The sequence below is a fragment of the Poecilia latipinna genome, unplaced genomic scaffold (genome assembly GCF_001443285.1).
Source record: "Poecilia latipinna isolate Pla-1442-1.1 unplaced genomic scaffold, P_latipinna-1.0 Scaffold364, whole genome shotgun sequence".
NCBI classification, from domain to species: Eukaryota; Metazoa; Chordata; class Actinopteri; order Cyprinodontiformes; family Poeciliidae; genus Poecilia; species Poecilia latipinna.
The window spans coordinates 411,845-432,389 of NW_015112980.1; the positions used below are offsets into that span (position 1 = coordinate 411,845).

At 38.0% G+C, this 20,545-nt stretch overlaps 1 protein-coding gene across 6 annotated transcripts in view; it reads left to right on the forward strand.

Annotated features, from left to right (window-relative positions):
* Positions 1-15,767, forward strand: part of mbnl3 (muscleblind-like splicing regulator 3) — a 31,985-nt gene extending 16,218 nt beyond the window's left edge. For 3 of the 6 annotated variants that reach the window (XM_015036309.1, XM_015036310.1, XM_015036311.1), the window contains exons 3-7: positions 4,690-4,854; positions 6,463-6,666; positions 6,760-6,999; positions 8,429-8,582; positions 13,923-15,767. In XM_015036309.1, the coding sequence (XP_014891795.1) occupies positions 4,690-4,854; positions 6,463-6,666; positions 6,760-6,999; positions 8,429-8,582; positions 13,923-14,065 (906 nt within the window). In that variant the 3' untranslated portion in view covers positions 14,066-15,767. Of the gene's footprint in view, positions 1-4,689; positions 4,855-6,462; positions 6,667-6,759; positions 7,000-8,428; positions 8,583-11,513; positions 11,606-13,922 lie in introns of all 6 variants that reach the window. The other 3 variants (XM_015036313.1, XM_015036314.1, XM_015036312.1) reach the window with 3 other exon arrangements.
* Positions 15,768-20,545: the final 4,778 nt, after the last annotated feature.

Consider the following 20,545-nt stretch of genomic DNA (forward strand, 5'->3'; position numbering starts at 1 on the left):
GGAATATACACATTTAAGTACCAAGCGTTGATCTGTTTAATGATGCATTTAAATATTCCATCTCTGAGTAGGAGGTGAAATACAGACTCCTAGACTCAAACATTAAAATAACATAACTTGCGCTGAAACTATTAACCTGATTAATGGTAATGAATTGATTAGTGAAATAATGACACTAAGTGAAAGCAGCTAGCTAGTAAGACATGCACAGATTCATGACAAGGGAAATATTTTAGCTTCATTCTTAACTTTGAAAATTAATTAATTGACCACGCGTGCAGATACTGAGTTAGCATCAGCAGCCGCCTCGTTCGGATCGGTTCTTCTGTCTCAGCTGTGAGAGCATTACAAACGTCATGGCCAAACGTTAGCGATTGGGTGAAATTTAAACTTCAGTGGAGTTCACGCCTCCAGGACGTAGTCGTTTCGAGAGTTCAGATCCTCTGGACGAAGCAAAACATAGTTCTTATTAAATCACAGATTTGACTTTAATCCACATGCATATTTAACTCAATATTAGTGTTTTCAAGTAGAATGCATTATTTGAGCTAAGCGACCAATGCTAATGTACTGGTGATCTGCTTCTCCATCACTGCTGCTGCTGCTCTCTCCTCTCCTCCACCTGATAACCACAACATCAACACCGTACAGGAGTACAAGCCACTCCGGTTAGTGATAATAACTAACATTTTACGATAGCATCAGCTGAAAAAAGCCAGTTATTTTAGCCTCTAAACAGACGGTTGTTGTGATTCCCAGCCTCGTGAGGGATTTTTCTCAAAGCTTTTCTACAGCGAAGAATCGAGACCCAGACAAGGGGCTTTCTGTCTGAGTGCAGCTGCTGTCTCCTGGTTTATTGAGTTAGAATTTATTATTCAGCCATTTTTCTGTGTTATGTCCTACGGAGCAGAGGGGGGAGATGGAGAAGAGAGACAGAGAGAGGGGGCCTAGCAACAGCACAGGACTGAACACCCATTGGATAGTTTGATCTTTCTGAGTGGCATGGCTGTTTTTAGCACAGAGCAACAGCCTGGTTCTGTACCGGTTGCACAGAGGGAGCCGCTTCATATATATATATATACACCAAAGGTAGCGAGGAACCATTAAAAGCCTCATTTGACCGTCTTGGGAGAGGACTGAGGTTGGAGTCAGCTGAAGGTCGAACCAGCCTCTTCTTCATGAGGGCTGCAGTAAACAAACATTTCCGGAAACGGAGCCCTTAGCCTCGGTGTGTTTGATGATTACACTCAGCTGATTCTGTTTTTGGCCAACTGTGAAACACCTCTCTGTCCCCCATGGCATCGCTCTTTCCTCCCCTCCCTTCCACGTTAATTTTATGGATTTATCTGCTAATGGCTTCCCTCCCGTATGTGCCATCTCCAGGCCGACACAAGCCAACCGCTGTCATTCCCCGTTGCTTCTCCATTAGGTCTGTCGGCCCTGCCTGAATGGGCTTCAGCGGGAGGGAGGGAGGGAGGGAGCAGCTCTCCACTTAGTTCTTCTTACCTTGTTAGCTGGAGTGCTGCTGTCATCTCATGTGATTAGTGTGGAAATCCCGTTTGCCCATTATCAGACAGCAGATTCAGTTGCAATCTCAGATCTGAATGACATCACTTCTGTTCATATAGATTATCCTTAGTCTAGGCAGAGGGACGTGTTTCCATGTCTGACAGTCAGGTAGACTCAGTTTAAAGACCAAAACTGTAACATTTGTTACGTTTTTGGCTCCTGCGCTTCTCTCTCACATTGCACTGTATCAAACAAACCAAACTAATTGGAAAGACCTGTTCCCCTCCTTGCCTGTGGTGGCGCTGCACCAAGGACCACTGAAAGGAATGACACAAAAACCTCAGAAGAAACACTGAGCGCAACTTCCTTCTTCACAAAACATAAGCAAACTGGGGCATCAGCTTTTAGTGGTTGTCAGATTCCTTTTTGTCTTTGGCAAAAGACCACTAGCCGTTTCTACCGCTAGTGCTAAACTCACACATTTGTTTTTTATGTATTTACCCAGAATGGCCTGCGGTATAGGCTGCTTCCTGCTTTTGAACACGTCTCAAGTCAACTTGCATTCACATATGCATTTGAACCGCACCAGAGTTCACTTCAGCTGAACCAAACCGAGGTTTGTAGGAACTCTGGTCCGCATCAGAGTTTGATTACGCATTCACACATCCCCAAACGAACCGGACTGCCTGGCAAAAAGACTCTAGAGTTTGATTAAAGCGGACTAACTAAAACATTTCTTCCTCTAGCACTAGGCAGAGCCCCCAATCTGTGTCTTGTGAATTTATATTGGACTTTTCTTGGTTTATTTTAACAAAATGAACCACTAATAGTTGCCACATATCCTTTTCCACAGTTGCACTGCAAAAACACAAAATCTTACCAAGTATTTTTTTTTCCTTTAGTTTCTAGTGTGAATCTTAAACTTAAAATACGACGAAACTAACTTACAAGTAAGCAAGATATACGAGTTTGTTTTGAGTAAATAATTCTTGGAATACTGACAGAAATACCAGTTCCAACGGCTGATTATTTTACTTATTACATGGAAAAAATGTTGTGTTTCAAGTGAAAAAAATCTGCCAGAAAGCATTTTATAAGAAAGTGACCCAAAACCTATTACAACTGAGAATATATTTTTCCCACATTACCTGAAAAGTAGATGTTTCTTTTAATACAGGAAACATGCAAAATCCCTTTTATTTACGTTTGTATTTACAATGAATAACATCCATTTCCAATAAAAATAAATAAAAAAATAAATTGGAATACTTGGAGTATTTGCATGATATTAGTTTTCTTTGCATTTTTTTAGTACTTTTGAGCCAACCATTTTGACATAAAAGTTTGGACTCCTCTGACCGATGGCTCATTAAGCTTTACTGTGTACCTTCAGCTGTATAAAGGTGCACTTTTTATCTTCTTTTCTCCAGCTAAATAAACACTAAATAAAACCATCTGAGTTTTTCATGCTTTTATGTCTTAGATAAAGGCATAAAATGTGAGCAGCAGTCCCAGAGATTGTATTTATTAATCTCCCATTTCTCTCTTTTCTGTCGGTGTGCGGCCTTCCTCTGTGTTGCATAGCGCGTTGCCGTGGCAACCAAAAAAAGGAGATTCCTGACCTCTCCTCAGCACCGCTTTCCACAGGCTTCTTTCTCTCGTTTTTGTAGCCACATAACACATTGTGTGTCTGCCAGATCCCAAATTCAGACACTGATGCAGTTTATTTTTCTAAGCGAAGCATTAGATCATTAAGAGCCGCTTTTCTGTCCCCTCAGAGGTGGAGCAGGAGTGCTGGGCTCCTGGGACTTTCTCTTCATTATTATCTCATCCCCAAGCACACAAGCACTGCTGACGCAAAGCTTGCTCGCATCTCGGCTGTGGGTGCTCGCGTTAGCCTCCGTATTGTAGGACCGTTTGTCACGCAGCTACAGGCTCACCTGTGTGTTTATTTTCTGATGTGAAAGGATTCTGGCAACGCAGACTCTGCAGTGTCTCCTGTTGTCATGCAAAGTCCTCCTGCATGGTGCTAAACCATTTTATGTGTCCCCATCCATCACTGTCAGATTACCCGCAATATGACCTCAGCTCATCGTCAGACTTTTTAATTTTCCCTTCCTTTAGTGCTGTCTTCATTATACGGCCCGGTTGATGCTCTGAGGAGGCAGATTAGCAGGTTTACTGCTTTTCTGCAGCGGTGGAGATGCGCTGTTGGCCCGGGAGTTAGAGGAAGACTGCAGTTTCTTCTCTAGCTGTGACGATCTGCAGCGTTCATGCAGCACTCTTCACCTTATATGTGTGTTTATTTCTGAACCCTGGGGGTTTAATTTCCTCCTGTGTTAGGATAGAAAATATAAACCTGGTTCAAATATCTATTAGATATTCTTAGTTTGAAAGTTCCCTGGTCTGACATTCATTAAAAATTCTTTTTTTCTGTCATTTTGATACATTTCTTGCATTAGAAAACCTGTAAAAATAAGCCAAACTCATAATAAGATATAATTGAGCCAGAACTTTTCTATTAAATTTTTTGTGCAATCAGAATCACTTAAATTAATCTCAAAATCCCAGAGATTTTTCTGTCAAATCTTTGACTTTTCAAATTCAGAAATGTCCACATTTTTATTGCAGAAGATCTCTGAGGTTAATCTCAAATTTTCTTATTTTTTTTCTAGCGAATTTTCAACATTTCAAACTCAGACATTTTCAAGTTTTTTTCTAGATTAAATTCAACATTTCTGAGTTTTTTGGTGGAAATTTACTCCTCTTTTTTTTTCAATTTCTACAATGGCCCTAATACGCCTTCATACAATGGCAACTCACTGTTTTGATCACAGAGTATGACTTGACATCCAGTAAGTCTGCCATGTAGCAGCGGTAATAAATACTGCCACCTGCAGGTGGGAGTGAGTTTCACTTGAATCCAATGTTTTTGGCCATTTGTGCAGAAAATTTGCTGATTTTGTGTGAAATGATTGACTAGAAGGACTGATGAAAATAATAATGTAATTAAATTGTGCACGACTGAATTGAGTTCTAACAATAATTAAAAATTTCCAGCTTAATTTGAGAGTTCTGTGGTTGTTTGCATTCGTCAGCTTTGATCCATTTAGTTTCTCGCTCTTGTTTCTTTTCTTCCGCCCTCACCCTCTGCCTCCTCCTTTTCTGTTCCCTCCTCAGGGCCGCTGCACACGAGAAAATTGTAAATACCTGCACCCACCTCCACACCTGAAAACCCAGCTGGAGATTAATGGAAGAAACAACCTGATCCAGCAGAAGGCCACGGCGGCCATGTTGGCTCAACAGATGCAGTTCATGCTGCCCGGAGCACAGCTGCAGCCGATTGTGAGCAGCTGAGAATAAAACACACATGAACTCTGACCAAGACGGATCTAAGATTTCTCTCATAATGTGGTGCTTTTCAAAATATTTAGTTAAAGAATTCTCATTCTGCGCTGCTTTAATTTGCATTAATACTGATGCCTCAGCCTTTCTGAATAAAGATCCACTTGTTCCTGCATATTCAACAACAGCTGGAGCAGTTTGAAGTCTAACAAATTTTAATGAAGTCAAATTACTATATTGGCAAATCGCATGTAGTCCAGAAACCAAACGGAAAGCTTGAAGAGTTGAAAACTAAGATCATATTAAAAGTTTAATATTCATTTAAACAAAACATGTAGAAATTTAGGATGTTTCAAAACTAGAACTGCATCGTTCAGGATTGTTATTTGTGAAACCTCGACATCCCAATACAAGATTTACCTGCTTTTGTTTGTGTTATTTTTTTTAGCTTATGTAAAATTTGTAACTGCTGTAAAACAAAGTTGAACTTATTTTTTAGGATTTTGTGGCTCTTGTGGGCTGGAAGTTATAAAGCTCAGAACATCGTGCTTTAATAATTTAGTCGCAGATTAGGTGGGATTACTTCTCTGATCTGACCTTAACTATGTTTTACTTTTTTTTTTCTTGAAAACGGAGACTAGAGCTTTTTTCTGACACAAGTTGGTAAATTTACACAGATGCAATGGCCTTCTGAATACATCCCACTGTTGTGGTATTTGTGGTATAATTACTAGTAGTTGTTAAATGTTTTAGACCTAAACCATTAAATATTTTTGTACATTCAGCAGCAAAGTTAAACTTTTTAAACATTTCTTAAACTGCATAGTTCAATGACGCTACATAAAAGTTTCTTTTTAGTATTTTAAGCCTTTTTGTGAAGGGATTCAACATGTTTGTTTCATTGATGTTGTGAGGGAACAGCTTGTTATACTCTAGTCTAAATAACTTTTTCCATCTCTGACTATTTTTAAATGCCTCACTGTTACAGACGATGATTCATTTTGAGGCTGCTTCACTCAGTAACATAATCTACTCCAAAGAGTGTTGTTGTTACCTCACCGTGGCACAACGATTATCAGTAGCTGCGTTTCCATTTGCCATGAAATTATGCAAAAACAAAATACAAGAGTTGTAAAATCACCAATTTCCCCAAAACGCTGCATAGGTAGCTGCTCCAAGAATAACGGGTTTGTGGCTCCAACGCCTGAATTAGACGCCAACGTCTCCTCTGATAGCTGATAGCTGATTCAGCGCCATGGCTGAATTATAAACATATATCATATATCGCTGCCAACATTTTTAATGACTTAACAGGTGAACAGTCTCATTCACATGGAAACACCACAATTGTGAAATTATGGTTGTTGTTTTTTTTTTTACATCAACAGAATACAGATAAGGATTTGCGCAATAGAAACACAACAAGTGAAACGAGTAAATGTTTGAGTTTCTACCCAGGATTGATCAAGTTATCAACTGATTTCTCCACAACAATAATGAACATTTTTATGTAATTTCAGGCTTCTTTAAACGCCTGAAACAATCAGAAACGCTTCATATTCTTTCTGCTTTGTTATAAACATTGTCTCTGGTTCCTTTCGCTTAAAGACAACCTTTCCAGTGACTCCATCCCTGGCAACGAGTCCCAGCATGGCGTTCAGTCCATATCTGAGCCACATGGGCCCAGCCATGGGCCTGATGCCGGAGCTGCTGCCCAGCACGCCCCTCCTCGTCCCCGGCAGTCCCACCAGCCTCACAGCGATGGGCAACGGCACCTCGGCGCAGAAGCACACTCGCACAGACAAGCTGGAGGTATGCAGCCCATGTGCAGTTGTTGCGTTTCTAAGTTTAGTCGAAGCTCGATGAAAGGGAGATGTTGACCGGCGTTCCCGGTGGCCCTGCCAGGTTTGCAGAGAGTTCCAGCGCGGCAACTGCACACGGGGCGAGAGCGACTGCCGCTACGCTCACCCCCTGGAGGCTGGCATGGTGGACTGCAGCGAGAACTCCGTCATCGTGTGCATGGACTACATAAAGGGCCGCTGCAGCAGGGACAAGTGCAAGTACTTCCACCCGCCGGCTCACCTGCAGGCCAGGATCAAGGCTTCACAGCACCAAGCCAGTCAAAACACGGCGCCCGCTCCCTTGGTGAGTTCCTCCCTGGAATGTGACAGGAAATACTTCGTCCTTGTGACCATGCAAGATGTTGAGATATTTTCTACCATTCTCTAAAATGTTGAGATATACACTTGAACCTGAGTACAATGGTAACTAGTTTAATTTACTCAGTTACATTTACTTGATTAGCTTTTTGAAAAAAAATGTTTTAGGAATATCTTTACTGCTCTACATTCTTTACTTTTACTTGAGTAATATTCAAGTTGGGTAGTAAGTAACTACTTACATTTACTTTGGATAACTTGGAGTAGCTTTATAGGGAAAAAATACTTTTAGGAGTACTTTACTGCTCTGTATGTTTTACTTTTGCTTGAGTAACTTCATTACAAAGTATCGCTTCTCTTACTTGAGTAAAATTTCTGGATTTTCTATCCATTGTAAGTAATTTCACTGAACGAAGAACAAACTTGTTTTTTTATTATCCAGAAATTCACCAGACACAGACACACACATTTGCAGTTTTTGTTAAAGTTTCATAAGCTTTATAATAAAAGAAATTAATTTATTTTGTATTTACGCTACCCATAAATACAGAATGTATAATTTTTTGTGTTTAAAACATCAACATTTCCATATACATTATATTTTGATATGTCTGATTATGTAATTTTTAAATATCAAATGATTTATGTTTTGATCAGTTACTCAGTACTTTAGTAAACTTTCTACCAAATACTTTTTTTTTTACTCTTTTATTATTCATTTCTTGGACATCTACATTTTACTTTTACTTGAGTTAAAATATTTTGATGTATTGCTACTCTGGAGTAAAGGTTTTGGCTGCTCTACTCACCATTTTGTTCTATTCTATGTTTATACATTTCTTACTGACGTCGGTCCTTCGCTGTATCATTAAATCATAATAAATACTTATGCATTTCCAGCACATGTATGTAAACAAGAAACAAAACTTCCTGATCACTGGATTAAGATTATATTCTGTTTTTCTTGTCGTTTTTGTTGCCTAATGCTACGTACTGAATTTCTGCTTGCTGGTTGTGTCTATTTGACCCGACATAAATCAGAAATAGCTAAATATATCTCAGGGTCATATTGTCGTTGCATCCTACAGCAGTTTAATCTCATGTGGATAATTTATTTTTGTTTTTCTCATTTTAGTGCCTCCTTTTGTGCAGTCAGAAGCAATACCCCTTTTGGAGAATAAAAACTTGCTTTTATTCTAATTTTTATTTGATGTTGGTGTGGTCCTGCATCCATTCAGTTCACATTTTAGGTTACAGCGCCCCCTTGTGACTATAAAAATGTTTACAATCTCAGGGGCCATAGGAGAGACAACAGTACGGGCTTGGAATACATTTTAAGTATTTATATTCTGTACAAACAAAGTCTGTTGAAATCCTTTCAGTCTTTTTCACACTTTATTTCTCCACCTGGCCAGGCTTTAGCTCCAGGCGGCATGCAGTCGCTGCCAAAGAGGCCGATTTTAGAGAAGAGCAACGGCGCTGCAGCTGCAGTCTTCAACCCTAGCATGTTCCACTACCAGCAAGCCCTGGCTAACATGCAGCTCCAGCAACCAGCCTTCATCCCCACTGGTGAGTCTCTGGGTGCAGCAGCAGCATCCGGGCCCAGCGGGCATGCTAAAGCAAAAACATCACACTTAAAAAAACAAAGGAGGAGACGGACATGATATGACTGAAAAACTGTGACATTTATAGTATTTTAAGGTAACATCTCTTTTGTGACATCATGCAAAAGTAAAAATAATTCAACTGGTTTCCTGGTCTGGTTTCCTTTCCAGTGGGCAGTATGGCTTAAACATAAAATATAATCTTTTTTATACCAAATTTGATTTCTGATTTAAGTCAATGTTTGTTTCTCTTACTCTTTACCCTTAAAAACAACAGAAAATATCTTTTAAAAAACTGGTTTTTATTTCAATAATTCCCTCTGTAAGTTAAAAGTCGAAATAAATTGAAGCTGTAAAACGCGTTTGTCATCCAAGATGGTAATTCTCAAACTTACTGGTGAAAAAAAATTCATATTTCCCAAAAATGTAATCTTCCAAAACATAAAAATATAAGTAATCAATTAAATCAATTTATTGCCCTGCCCTACTTTATGGATCCGTGAAGGTGCCAGCATTAAAGCATAAACGTTAAGGTAACGTCACGCCGCCATGTTGGTCAGGAACGGAGTCTCTGTCCCAGACATCAACGTGTTCTGGTGCTAAATTCATGTATTCACCCCGGAACATGAGGCAAAACGTCTGATGATTGGTAAAAAGTTATTTTCCATAATGAAATAACTTCCATACAAGCATGGACTGAAAGGCCATTCAGCAAAGAAGAAGTTGTGAAACTAAAACAGAAATGCTTGGCCACATTTGTAGCAAAACGGGAATGTCACAGAAGAAATCTCTGAAGTACAGAGGGCTTGTTTTGTTGCTCCAGCCCTGACCATGAACTCGTCTGTACACCAAAGTCCTGTGGAGTCAAATATGAAATCCTCTGACAGCTGAAAGTGACAGGTCATTTAAGCAAATAACCCATTGCTGCTGAAAATGAGACTCATAAAGTCTAAAGGTGCTTCTACTAGCTGTTTAGTTTTATTTTGAATTCTGGTGTTATCTTTGGTAAATGAATCGTCAAAGTGAGGAATTCACTTTATTCCTACAAGTATTCCCTCATCTGGGTTCATGCTGACCTGAGTTTTAGTGCCATTCCATTCATTTTTCTGGTTTAATATGATGTTGGTTGACACTTTGCAGCTATTCAAAAGGCTTTCCACAAGATTTTCTGAGTTTGTTTAAAGGTATATCTGACAATGAGAAGGTCTGGCTTGCGGTGTCCACTTTAATTCATCTTCAAGTTGCTCTAATATGCAGGCCAGACTCTCTCATTGTCTTTAGTTTGTGCTCTTGTAGGAACATGAAGAGCCCCTCCCCAAACTGCTCCCTCAAAGCGGGGAGCATAAAATTCTCTAAAGAAACGTTGGTAAGCTGCTTCTCCTTTGATGCAATGCAGCCGGGCAAGTGCTGCTGCCAGACGAGGCTCGCCCATGCCATTGTCAGACTGAAGCAAGCTTCGTCACGCTAGGGAACACTCCTCCATTCCTTTACAGTCCAGAGCCTCCCAACTTTAATGACCTGATGATGTAAGGGTTGGATTGAGCAGCTCATCTGAAGACCCTTAACTAACACCACTAACAGCTGGAGCTGAAATATTTAGGGTGCATTCACTCCAGCCCTGTTTAGAAAGTTTAGAAAGTCTGGTTCGCTTGTGGAGGTTTGAATGCACAGTCAAACTTTAATTTGGGCCAAACAAGCAAACTCTGGTCCGTCTAAAAACCTCGGTCTTGGTTTGGTTGAAGTGAACTCTCTTCGGCATGTATGAATCCCAAGCAGACCGGAAACCACTCCTAAAGCAGGAAGTGGACTACAGCGGCAGCCGGGGATTCTGGGTAAAAACAACCAAAACAAACATTGAGTCTAGAGCTAGCAGGAGAAATTGCTTGTGGTTTTTTACCAAAGACAGAAGAGAAATTCTACAACTGCAAAAATCTGATGCTACTCCATTTTTGTTTGCATTTCTAGAAGAAGGAAGTGTCTTCTTTAGAGGTTTTGTGTTGTTTCCTTTGTTGGGTTTTGGTGCAGCGCCCCCACAGGCGAGGAGGGGAACAGGTCGTTCAAAGTGTTCGGTTGGTTTGACACAGTGCAGTGATGAAGAAAACCACACAAGCTACAAATGTAACAAATGTTGCTATTTTGGTCCCCAATGGAACTGAATCTTCGTGAAAACACCGTTACTAGCGATGAGATTTAACAACTGGACTTATGCAGCATCCTATGATAATCAACACTATAGTTAACATGTTCACACAGCAGACAAATGTGATGCATATCCGACTTTTTCACAGCACTTTGAGCGGCTCAATTCGATATTTTCATTCCCCAAAAAATCTGATTTTTCCCACTTCCATGTGTAACACTAAATTGGATGCTTATCCATTTGTTTTCAGATCTGATTGTAAACGTTCTGTCTGCAGTCTGAATTAAAGTTCCCATGTTTTATTTTATCCAACTTTACTGACGTGAGACATGCATCATAATTCTGCAACAGAAGAAGCCAAACAGCCCATCCTTACATTGTCTTCTAGCTGAAAATTTATATTTTTAATGGCTCTTTTCCATATTCATACCCAGTTCATTGAATACAATTATCAGATTCTCCAGTCTGATCAGATTGTATGGTTGTGTGCCTCCTTGTTTGGTTAACTATTTGTTTGTTAGTATTTTATTTGATAAGTGGTTAGCTAATGAAATATGTATTTTTCTTTCTCTTCTTTTGTTTGCATGTCTCCTGATATCCGTTTAAACTCACCTTCATCACTTGATATCCCATGTTTTTCTTTTTTTTCTTTTATTCTGCACATTTTGCCATGATAACCATATCATTCCTGTTCCTCCTCCCTCCCCTCCCTCATTCCCCGTCCTCTGTCTTTCGTCTGACTCGCCTGAATTAAAGTTCCCATGATGCACGGTGCCACCTCCACTGTTTCGTCGGCCTCGACCCCCGTCACCAATGTTCCTTTCGCTGAATCCGCCGCCTCAAATCAGGTTTGCTCTTTCATTTCAGTTCTGTTTTATTTTAGCTCTGTAGCTCACTGTCTCTTTTTATTTAGTCGGTTAAAGAAACCATCTGCTTGTACTGAGTTCTGTTCACATTTCATCTGTCGTCCCTTTTTAGTCTTTTTGTCAGACGAGCCAATTAAAACAGGAAATTCTGAAAGTGGGAAACTATTTTATCAGGAAGTCTCTTAGATTTTTTTTAACCACATCACATCTATCTTACTCTGTGACCTTACAGGCTTTCATTAAACCTCAGCAGAAATGTTGCTCATTTTCTCGAGAAACGACATCTTTTAGTTGATGTAGACTTTCGATTCTTTGCTTCATCTTATCAAGATTTGCCTAAATTTAAAGCAACAATCTTAATCTTAACTCTTGAATGATTCTCTTTGTTCAAAATGTTCTCTAAAAATCTCCCAGCCCTCCACAGAACATCTCTATTTAAGCTGAGATTAGGAGTAGTTTTATTTATAAAAATAAAAAAGTGAAAACCAGGTAGCATTTTCTTTCCACTACCTCGTGTCTGTGGCTGGTTTTGACACGAAATCCTAAGAAAATACATTAAGGTTTGACTTTGTTACGTGATAAAATCTGAAAAAAATTCAACGATGGGGAATACTTTTGCACGGCAGTACACATTGTCTCTTAAATAAAAGTGAAATCAATCAATTACAAAATGGATTTTTACTTTTATCTGCCTGCTTAATTAATTAAAATTATTTCTAAATCTAAAACTATATTATTGTCCAAAGGTTTAAGGATGAGTTGCTGCATTTTTTAAAGCGTTCTTGATCTATATTTCTCTAGGTTTTCTGAAGATCTTTCAAGAGATTTCTTGGAAGTTTGACAATCATGTCCTTTTATCTGACATTGTTGTGAGTATGTTGTAGTTATGACTACTAATATAAAAAGAGGAAGTGTAACTAAGGGCCATCATTCTTTCTCATCGTTCTATCAACCGTCGACTGTATGCCAAGAAAAAACTGTTTTTAAAATAATGTTCTTATTAAAAGCAGGCTTTAATAACAAGACCCAAGAATCCTGTTTAGCATCTTGAGTCTTCTGTTGTATGTAAGCAAAAGTGACTCATCACTTGAGTTTGGGGCATTTTTATGCTTGAATTAATTCATTTTGCAAACCAAATTAATTATCTGTAATGGCTCAAGTACTGGACTGGATGGGAATAAAAAGATAGCAAAAGTTATACATAAGAAAAGATCTATAGAAATATGTACACCACTAAAAATCCAAAGCGTATTGGTCAAAAAAGCACAAGTCACTCAGATTTGGTTGAAAAAGTCACAATGATTAACTTATAACAGTCGTCTGTTCCACCCTTGACTCTGACTGCACATCTAAACGGATTTCTCTACAGACGTTGCTGTCAACTCTCCACAACAGGTGATCACTATTAGTTGTGATTTATTTTTATCAGCTTCCTTTGTTTCTGTATTGATTTTGTGATGATCCTGTCACCTCCTGTTCCTGTAAAGACTTTTAAAATCGGTCCATAAACGGCTCCATCCATTATTACTTCCACAAAAAGATTTGCTGCTGTGTGACGTTTAAGTTCCTCTTCTACAGATGTGGGTCGCTTTTGCATTGTAAAACATTCACACAGACTTCTGTGAAAAACATTCACACAGAAGTCTGAATACAGTTGCGCCATTCAGCAGTATGAACAATAATGCAAAAAAAAAATCTGATTTCAACAAAATCTTGGAAATAAGCATCAAGACCTGCTGTGTGAACGTAGCCAAAGGGTTCAGAGCGTTTCTTTGGTTCTGCCACCGTGACTCTTCATCTCAGTGTATCAAGTTTTCTTTCGTAATATTTTGTCGATATTCCACTAATGTAAAAAAAATCCCCACAATTTCACAATTGTGGTGCTTCCATTAAATAAGAAACACAATTAAAATCACGCTTGAATAAAGGTAATCGCGTTTATTCAACGTGATTGGTATTCCTACCACTTCTTGTCATCTTCTTTGTCTTTTCCGGTTGTTGATCATGTGACTCATGTGATGCGAAAACAAGACTATAATTTCGATACAGCTGAAAAACCACCTCCTCCCTGCTCAAAACCTTTTTATCATAAAACTTGATTTTTATTAAAATTGCCATTAAGCAAATTTAATTTTGTAATTCCAGTTTGTGTAACTAAAAGCTCCATGGAAACTCATTGCTGCACTTACAGGAAACCAGCCAACACCAGTGTGACCAGCAAGTGCAGTTAAAGCTTCAGAAATGCACATAATCACTAAATCTCATTGCTCCCCGTTTCTTTGCTCTCTGCTTCTTTCAGTAGACTCCTCCGAGCTTCTGACCCCCGACCCGATGGAGCTGCAGTGCGTTCCCATGGAAAACCATTTCTGCCCCGTCCCCAAACTGCTGGTGGCGGCTCCAGTGGGAATAAACTCAGTAAGCCTTTCACGAAACCCCAGTTAGAGTCCCTGAAAACCTGCAGCTCTGCAGCAAACATGTGCCTCGCCCACAGTGCGCACCGACCGAGTGTCGGTGTGAAACGTCTTATACAATGTTTATAAAATAAAATAAAATTAAAAAAGCTGCAATGGTTCACGCAATACAAGCCTGAACTCAAAACTGCTTCACTGCAGCCGTAACGATGCATCCTGACGTGATGAGCAATAGAGCTCCCTCGTTCTGACAGCCATACACACACCACACCTTAAACGTGTGCACGCACACACACACACACACACATTCAAGACTAGAAGCCCTTTATGGGTTGCAGCCATTACCTGAGGCAGCCCAACACACCTGACTGATCCAAAGTAAGAAAAGTTCATTCTGGATACTCAGAACATTGGAGCTGCAAACGGACCTGCTGCTGGTCTTCAACCATGACTCGTTTTAAAAATGAAAGAATGTTTCATAACATGTGAACGTTTATGTTTCAAGACGGCTACAAATCTCATATGTGTTGCACCATGTGTTGTATATCATCCAGTTTATTCTCATCCGATGCCTGATGAAACGTCAGAAAGAAACTGTTAATTTGTTTGTGCCTTTGAGTTTGTCCTGCTGAGCTGCAGAGAAGACCTGGTTTCTAAAAAGGATTTTTTTAAAAACTAAACAGCAATGATTAAAGAGATGTCCACATGTGAAATTAAAGGCAATACCAATTTCAAGTTTGCTGCATATCAGCGAGTAGCTGCTAGCGGAGGACGATTGTATTAAACAGCAAAGGTTTATTTGCAGGATTTAAAGGTTTTTGCCTGATTTTAAATATTATTATCTGGATTAAAGCAGCAAATGAGGCATCATTAAACATGTAAAATTAGGTTACATTCAGTATAACTTATAGAGGCAGATGGGAGGTTTTCTTACCCCCTTCACACCAGATTAAGACGAGCCTACAGTAAACCATTTGGGACAAAATTCAATCCAGGGCCGGCCCTAGGTTTTTTGGGGGCCTAAAGCAAAAATTTATTTGGGGGCCCCTTACCGTTACAGGAATTTCAATCCAGATTTGGTGTAATCTGCGAGAGAAGACAGAGTTTAATTGTCTGACCTTTAATTCATACCAGGATAATTATATCATTATTATGTATGGACAAACCAAGACAAACGGAAAGTAAAAATTTTACTTTTAGCATTAATTTGTGACTGTAACACAACAATTAATCTATAAAGATTATTTTTGCAAAGTTCTTTAAATCTTACATTTAAATATATTAATTAATCTATCCTGAAACCAAATTAAAGAATGAAAACAATCTTACTAATAAAATATAAAAAGCACATCTCTTGCCAGTTTGCAGAATCGCCCTGTATTTTTTAAAAGGTGGAAATGCATTTGTAGGTTGAGAAGAAATGTTGAGCGTCAAAAACTAATCAGAATCAGCTAATTCTGATATTGATGTTTTTTTTCATACAAGACAATTTGAAGGAAAATCAGGCTTTCCAACACCATAAGCCTAATCGCTAATGGAGAAATATTTGACCTGAAAATAATTGCAGACCACAAAAAGTGTAATTTTGTCCAAATTTAAACGCAAAATAATTGTATTGCCAATATTTTAATGTATTTTACCTGTTGAACTATAAAGTAAATGGCCATACTTTAATAAAACCAACAGTAGTGTCTAATTTTAGTGGAAAACTGATCTTTGTAGATTTGAGACATGAGAAAATGTTTTACAGATTTTAATTAGTTAAAAAAAAAGGCATTTTCAAATTTTGAGTGAAATATTTTGTTTTTTTATTTGATTTGTTTTTTATTTGGTTTGGAAAAACATTTACCAACTAGAAATGCAAGTTTATATTTAAAACGGTTGCCATATTTATCCTAGTTTTAAAGAATAGATCCAACCACGTCTGCTTTTGAGGAAAAGGTGCCAACTATGAAATTAAAATGAAAGCAAAAACATTACCAATACTTTGTGATATACCTAACATTTACTATTTCATGAAAATTATAGTTTGTTAGCAAAAATCTCATCCAAAATGCTAAAATGTGTCCATTGATATCGACTCTGTGAGCTTTTGAGGCCAAATTTGTACCAATGTTTAGTTTAAATTGGAGCCAGCAACAAGCACAAATGAAGATAGACACAATTTGGAGGTGGTGCGCCCCTTGTCACAACTGGCTGCAGTAGTTTAGTGAAGAGGCCTATTTGCTAGCATGAATTGATGCAGCAAGGTAAGATCTTTAAAACACTTTTCTGCCAGTAGCGTCACAATAACGCTGATGATTTTAACCATCATGTTCTAAATTATATCCTCCTTACCAATCCCACAATACTGAGCGTCGATGTCCGATCTTAGTCCAGTGTGAAGGGGGGATTCGGACTGTGGTCTCGAAAAACAAACTGCCTTAAATAATGTTCTACCTTTGGGGGCCTGTCTCTAGTTCTGGATCAGACCACTCTACTATTAAAAGTTTCTTGTCGGATCTGTTCTGTTTGTGAGGTTTTATAGTGCAACAACTAAAAAGAAAGGGTTTGTTAGTTTTCATTCTTTCAGTATTTCATTAAAATAACTCATAATTGTTTCTGTCTTCTACATAAATCTTATAATAAATCGATTATAATCCTGAGTCAGCTCAAATATTGCAAACTGTTAACACTGACGTTTTCTTCCCATCTGATGTCAGCCATTGCACAAGGCGGAAGCTGGATCTGTTTCCTAATGTTGTGCCTAAAGTCTGTATATGCAAGAAGTTGCCCATTTATCGCAATACCCAAGTTAATTCCTCCAAATGATGTGCAAATGTTGAACGCAGAGATCCATCTTAAAAAAGAAATTTCTTTGTGGTATTATTAGTTTTATGCTGCTTTTTAAGTAAATAAGTGGCACAAGATTTATTGTTTAAAGGCACTTCAGGGAGAAATCTTAGAACTTGAAAATGTCGTGTCCGACTTTATATCATCACCTTTTCTACTGCTGTGTCCTTTCTGTCAAAAGTCGTCAGAGCTGAATGATAAAGGATTAGAAGAGGTAGGAAATGGAAGAAATAAATCAGACGTTAGGGGTAAAAAAAAAATACAAACACACCTGTTATTCTCACTGAAATGAACTGCTTTCTTTGTCTGTGAGACTGAACTTGGAAAAGTGGGCGGAAAGCATTTTCATTCAAGTTCAAATGTGCCTCTTTCAAGTCTCCTTAAAACATCACTGTCGAAACACTGTAAGAACTACGAGTGCTCAAAGATGCATCGCTCATTTAGTATGTTGCTAGTGTATGAAACCACGTCTAGTTTCTTCTCGGAGACAGCTGTGCTGTCTTATTGTCAGTGTAATAAGTACATAAACCAGTGAGGTGAGTGGTGGGGGGCAAAATGTGAGAAAATGAATTTCACACAGATTTAGTTGGTTTTCAGTGCTGCAGATGTTCCAGCATTTCCATTTTAGAATAATGTTGATGTGTTGTGAATGTACCTAATGCAAAAACTATACATGTGCCCCCCTGAACGACAGGCATGCTGAAATGTTACTATCACCATATATAAACTATTTCAGAGGTACCATGATGATACTGTGTTAAGATGTATAGAAATGTATGTATTGTTATATAGATTTATATTTAATGTCATTACGTGGTGTGGCTACAAACAGAAATATTTTTCACCTTTAGAAAATTTAGATCAGACTTGTGCTGTTTGAGGTGCAAATGCAGCAGAAAATAATTTCTTTAGAGAACACAAATTATAAAGACGTAAACAGGTTATGTATCTGTAAGAAACTTTTTTGGAAATGTGTCCAAAGTTTATTTCTGTCAACTCACAACGTCTCTCTTTGAACTTTGCTTTGCAGGTCAGACTTTAATTAAATGTTTAATTGCCAAAAGTAAGACTAAATTTAAATGTGAAGTTGTGGATGCTCAAAAACTTACATGCATCTTTACAAACTTATGTATACTTGTAGGTCTAAAACTTCATTTCAAGCATGTCTTCTTTGGTTGGCCCCGTATTTAGTGGAGCTTGTTTTTTCCATGTTTTTAATGTGGGAAAAAGGTGCACTAAAAACAAATCTGCATATTTAATAGACAAAGAGAAAGTCAGTGTGGCACACTTAATTCTAACATAAAATTCAGTTCATCCCTCTGTAGCTTTCACATTCTCCATTCATCCATTTTTTCTTTTTTATTCTTCCTTTTCCTTTCCCATCTTATGAGGGAAGATGACGGAGAAACTGCAGCAAAACTGCAATTTCCTTCTGGTTTTTAGCCCCTAAACACTAAATTATCCTTATTAATTTCCCACATTTACATTTAACAGAGATACAGACTATCAGTAAAAAATGTTCAGTAAATGTTTCTAATTTTTAACTAATATGTTTTAATTAACTTGGAATAAGCTGACCTTAAGCTGTCAAACTGAACAGTGTCTTCTCAGCTCTATAATGAGGAAATTTTTATTATTTGAGGAATAAAACACACCTATTAAAGTAAATAAAAAGTCCCCTCTACAATTATTGACACCTGTGTCAAAAGATGTCACAGTTTTCAACTAAAAATGTTAGAAAAATTATTCCTTTAATTCAAGTGCTTTTATTTTTTTATCAGTCACAGTTATTTTTACCTTTATGATTTTCTATAAAATAACTGTAATTTGTTATTTTATATCTTTTTAATTCACTTAAAAAGATATTTTTTCCTGATGTTAAAATGACAAATGTCACTTTTAGCCACTATTTAACACGGGAAAGACAAGAGAACATGCCGCTCAAGTGAAGTTGTTGTGTATTGATCTACATAAGACAGGAATGGCTACAAGAAAGTAGCTTCTCTCCTAAATTAGCTCATATTTACTGTCAGAATAATGGTTAAAAGTTGGAAACAACTGGATTGGTGACAAATAAGTCACAGAAAGCAGGACAGTAAAGAAGATAGGAAAATCCACAAAGCTCACTGTTTGAGGAAATCAGTCAAGTTTGGCCTCACAAAGCCTCCAAAACGAGAATTTACTTCAAGGATTTTGTGCCAATAATTGTGGCTGGTGCTGCAAGTTTGCACAGTGAGTCAAACTGGATGTACTTTACAAGCCTATCACCTCAAAATGAGCAGCTTAATCTTCTCACAGATCATTCTGAAGTCAACAAAAACAGCTGAGAAAAAAATATTTTCATGCCAAGAAAGTAAAAAACTCACTCCTCTTGCTAAACTGCTTGAATTTTTCCCCCACCATTGGAAGCTGTGACACGTTTAAATAAATGTCACACCTTATAGTTTAAAAACTAATTCACATCAAACTGCAAAATAATATAAATGAAAAATCAATGGCAACAAAATGACAACATGGCTACCTTTCTATTATCATATCATTTTTATTCTCATAAACTTAATTACCTGTTTTATTTGAAAAAAAAAGGAATGTCTAATTAGCTTGTATTGTGCTTGAATATTTTATATAGACAGCTTAAATCCTTGTGATTTCCAAAGTCAGGTCAGGTTTTGCTTTGTTTGCTTTTGTTGGCCATACATGTTTGTCTTCTTGTTTCATTATGGTTTTTTCAGAAACAAGAAAGGACTTTTAAAGCAAATGCGTTTCTGTTAGCGAGGTAAAGAGACTTTTTGGACAAACTGTAAAGTCAAACTAATTCACCTCCTGCAAACCAAACAGTCTGTCGCTGCAGAGCTTTTGTTGGCAAGTTGTGTTTCAGTTTGGGCCAAAAATAGAGTCCAGAAGTCTCTTGATGTCCAGCTGTGCTGGGTGATGTCAGTCCTGACTAACATGTACAAGAATGTGTAATGTTCACCTCGTTTGCACTTATGTACATAAATAATCCAAATTTATTTTGAATAATATACATAAAAGAGATGATTAAAAATAACCAATCAGCGTATTGTTAGCGGTGTGTCTATTGTTTTATTACAGTGTGAAAACAATTGAGGTATCTGTCCTTTTGTTTGTGTGTTGGTGATGACACGCATTAAACTGTGTCAACTGTAAACTGTGTTTGGTTTGCTCCGGAGAAATATTTCTTTCATTATTCTCTAACATTGAAAAGAACAGGTGGATTACCACAAAGTCTGCAATAACTTTAGGAGATCAGTGCCATCTTTGCCCTTAGACCCATGTCATTATTTACAACATGTAGGAAAATCACCTCCTGAAGCTGAAAATAGCCAGAAGGAAAGAAAAAAAAAGGGATGAGCAGAAAGAAAAAAAGAGGAGAACGCGTGCCGGATGTGCTTACAGGGTTTAAATTTGAAATTCTGATTTTACTTCTGCAGAAGCATTCTTACACAGACATGATTTTATCAGAAACTGACATGCCAAGCGATTGCGTTGCTGTTGGAGCGAGTGATTTTGTTGCCATGGCTCCGGTCCATGTTGTGGATTGATTGAGTCATGCAGCTGAATTGGTTCACAGCTCTGCGACTGCTGAGTGTTGAAATGGATCTCTGATCAAAGCAAACTCCTTGATGCCTCAGTGGTTCTTTTCATACTCTCAGCATCT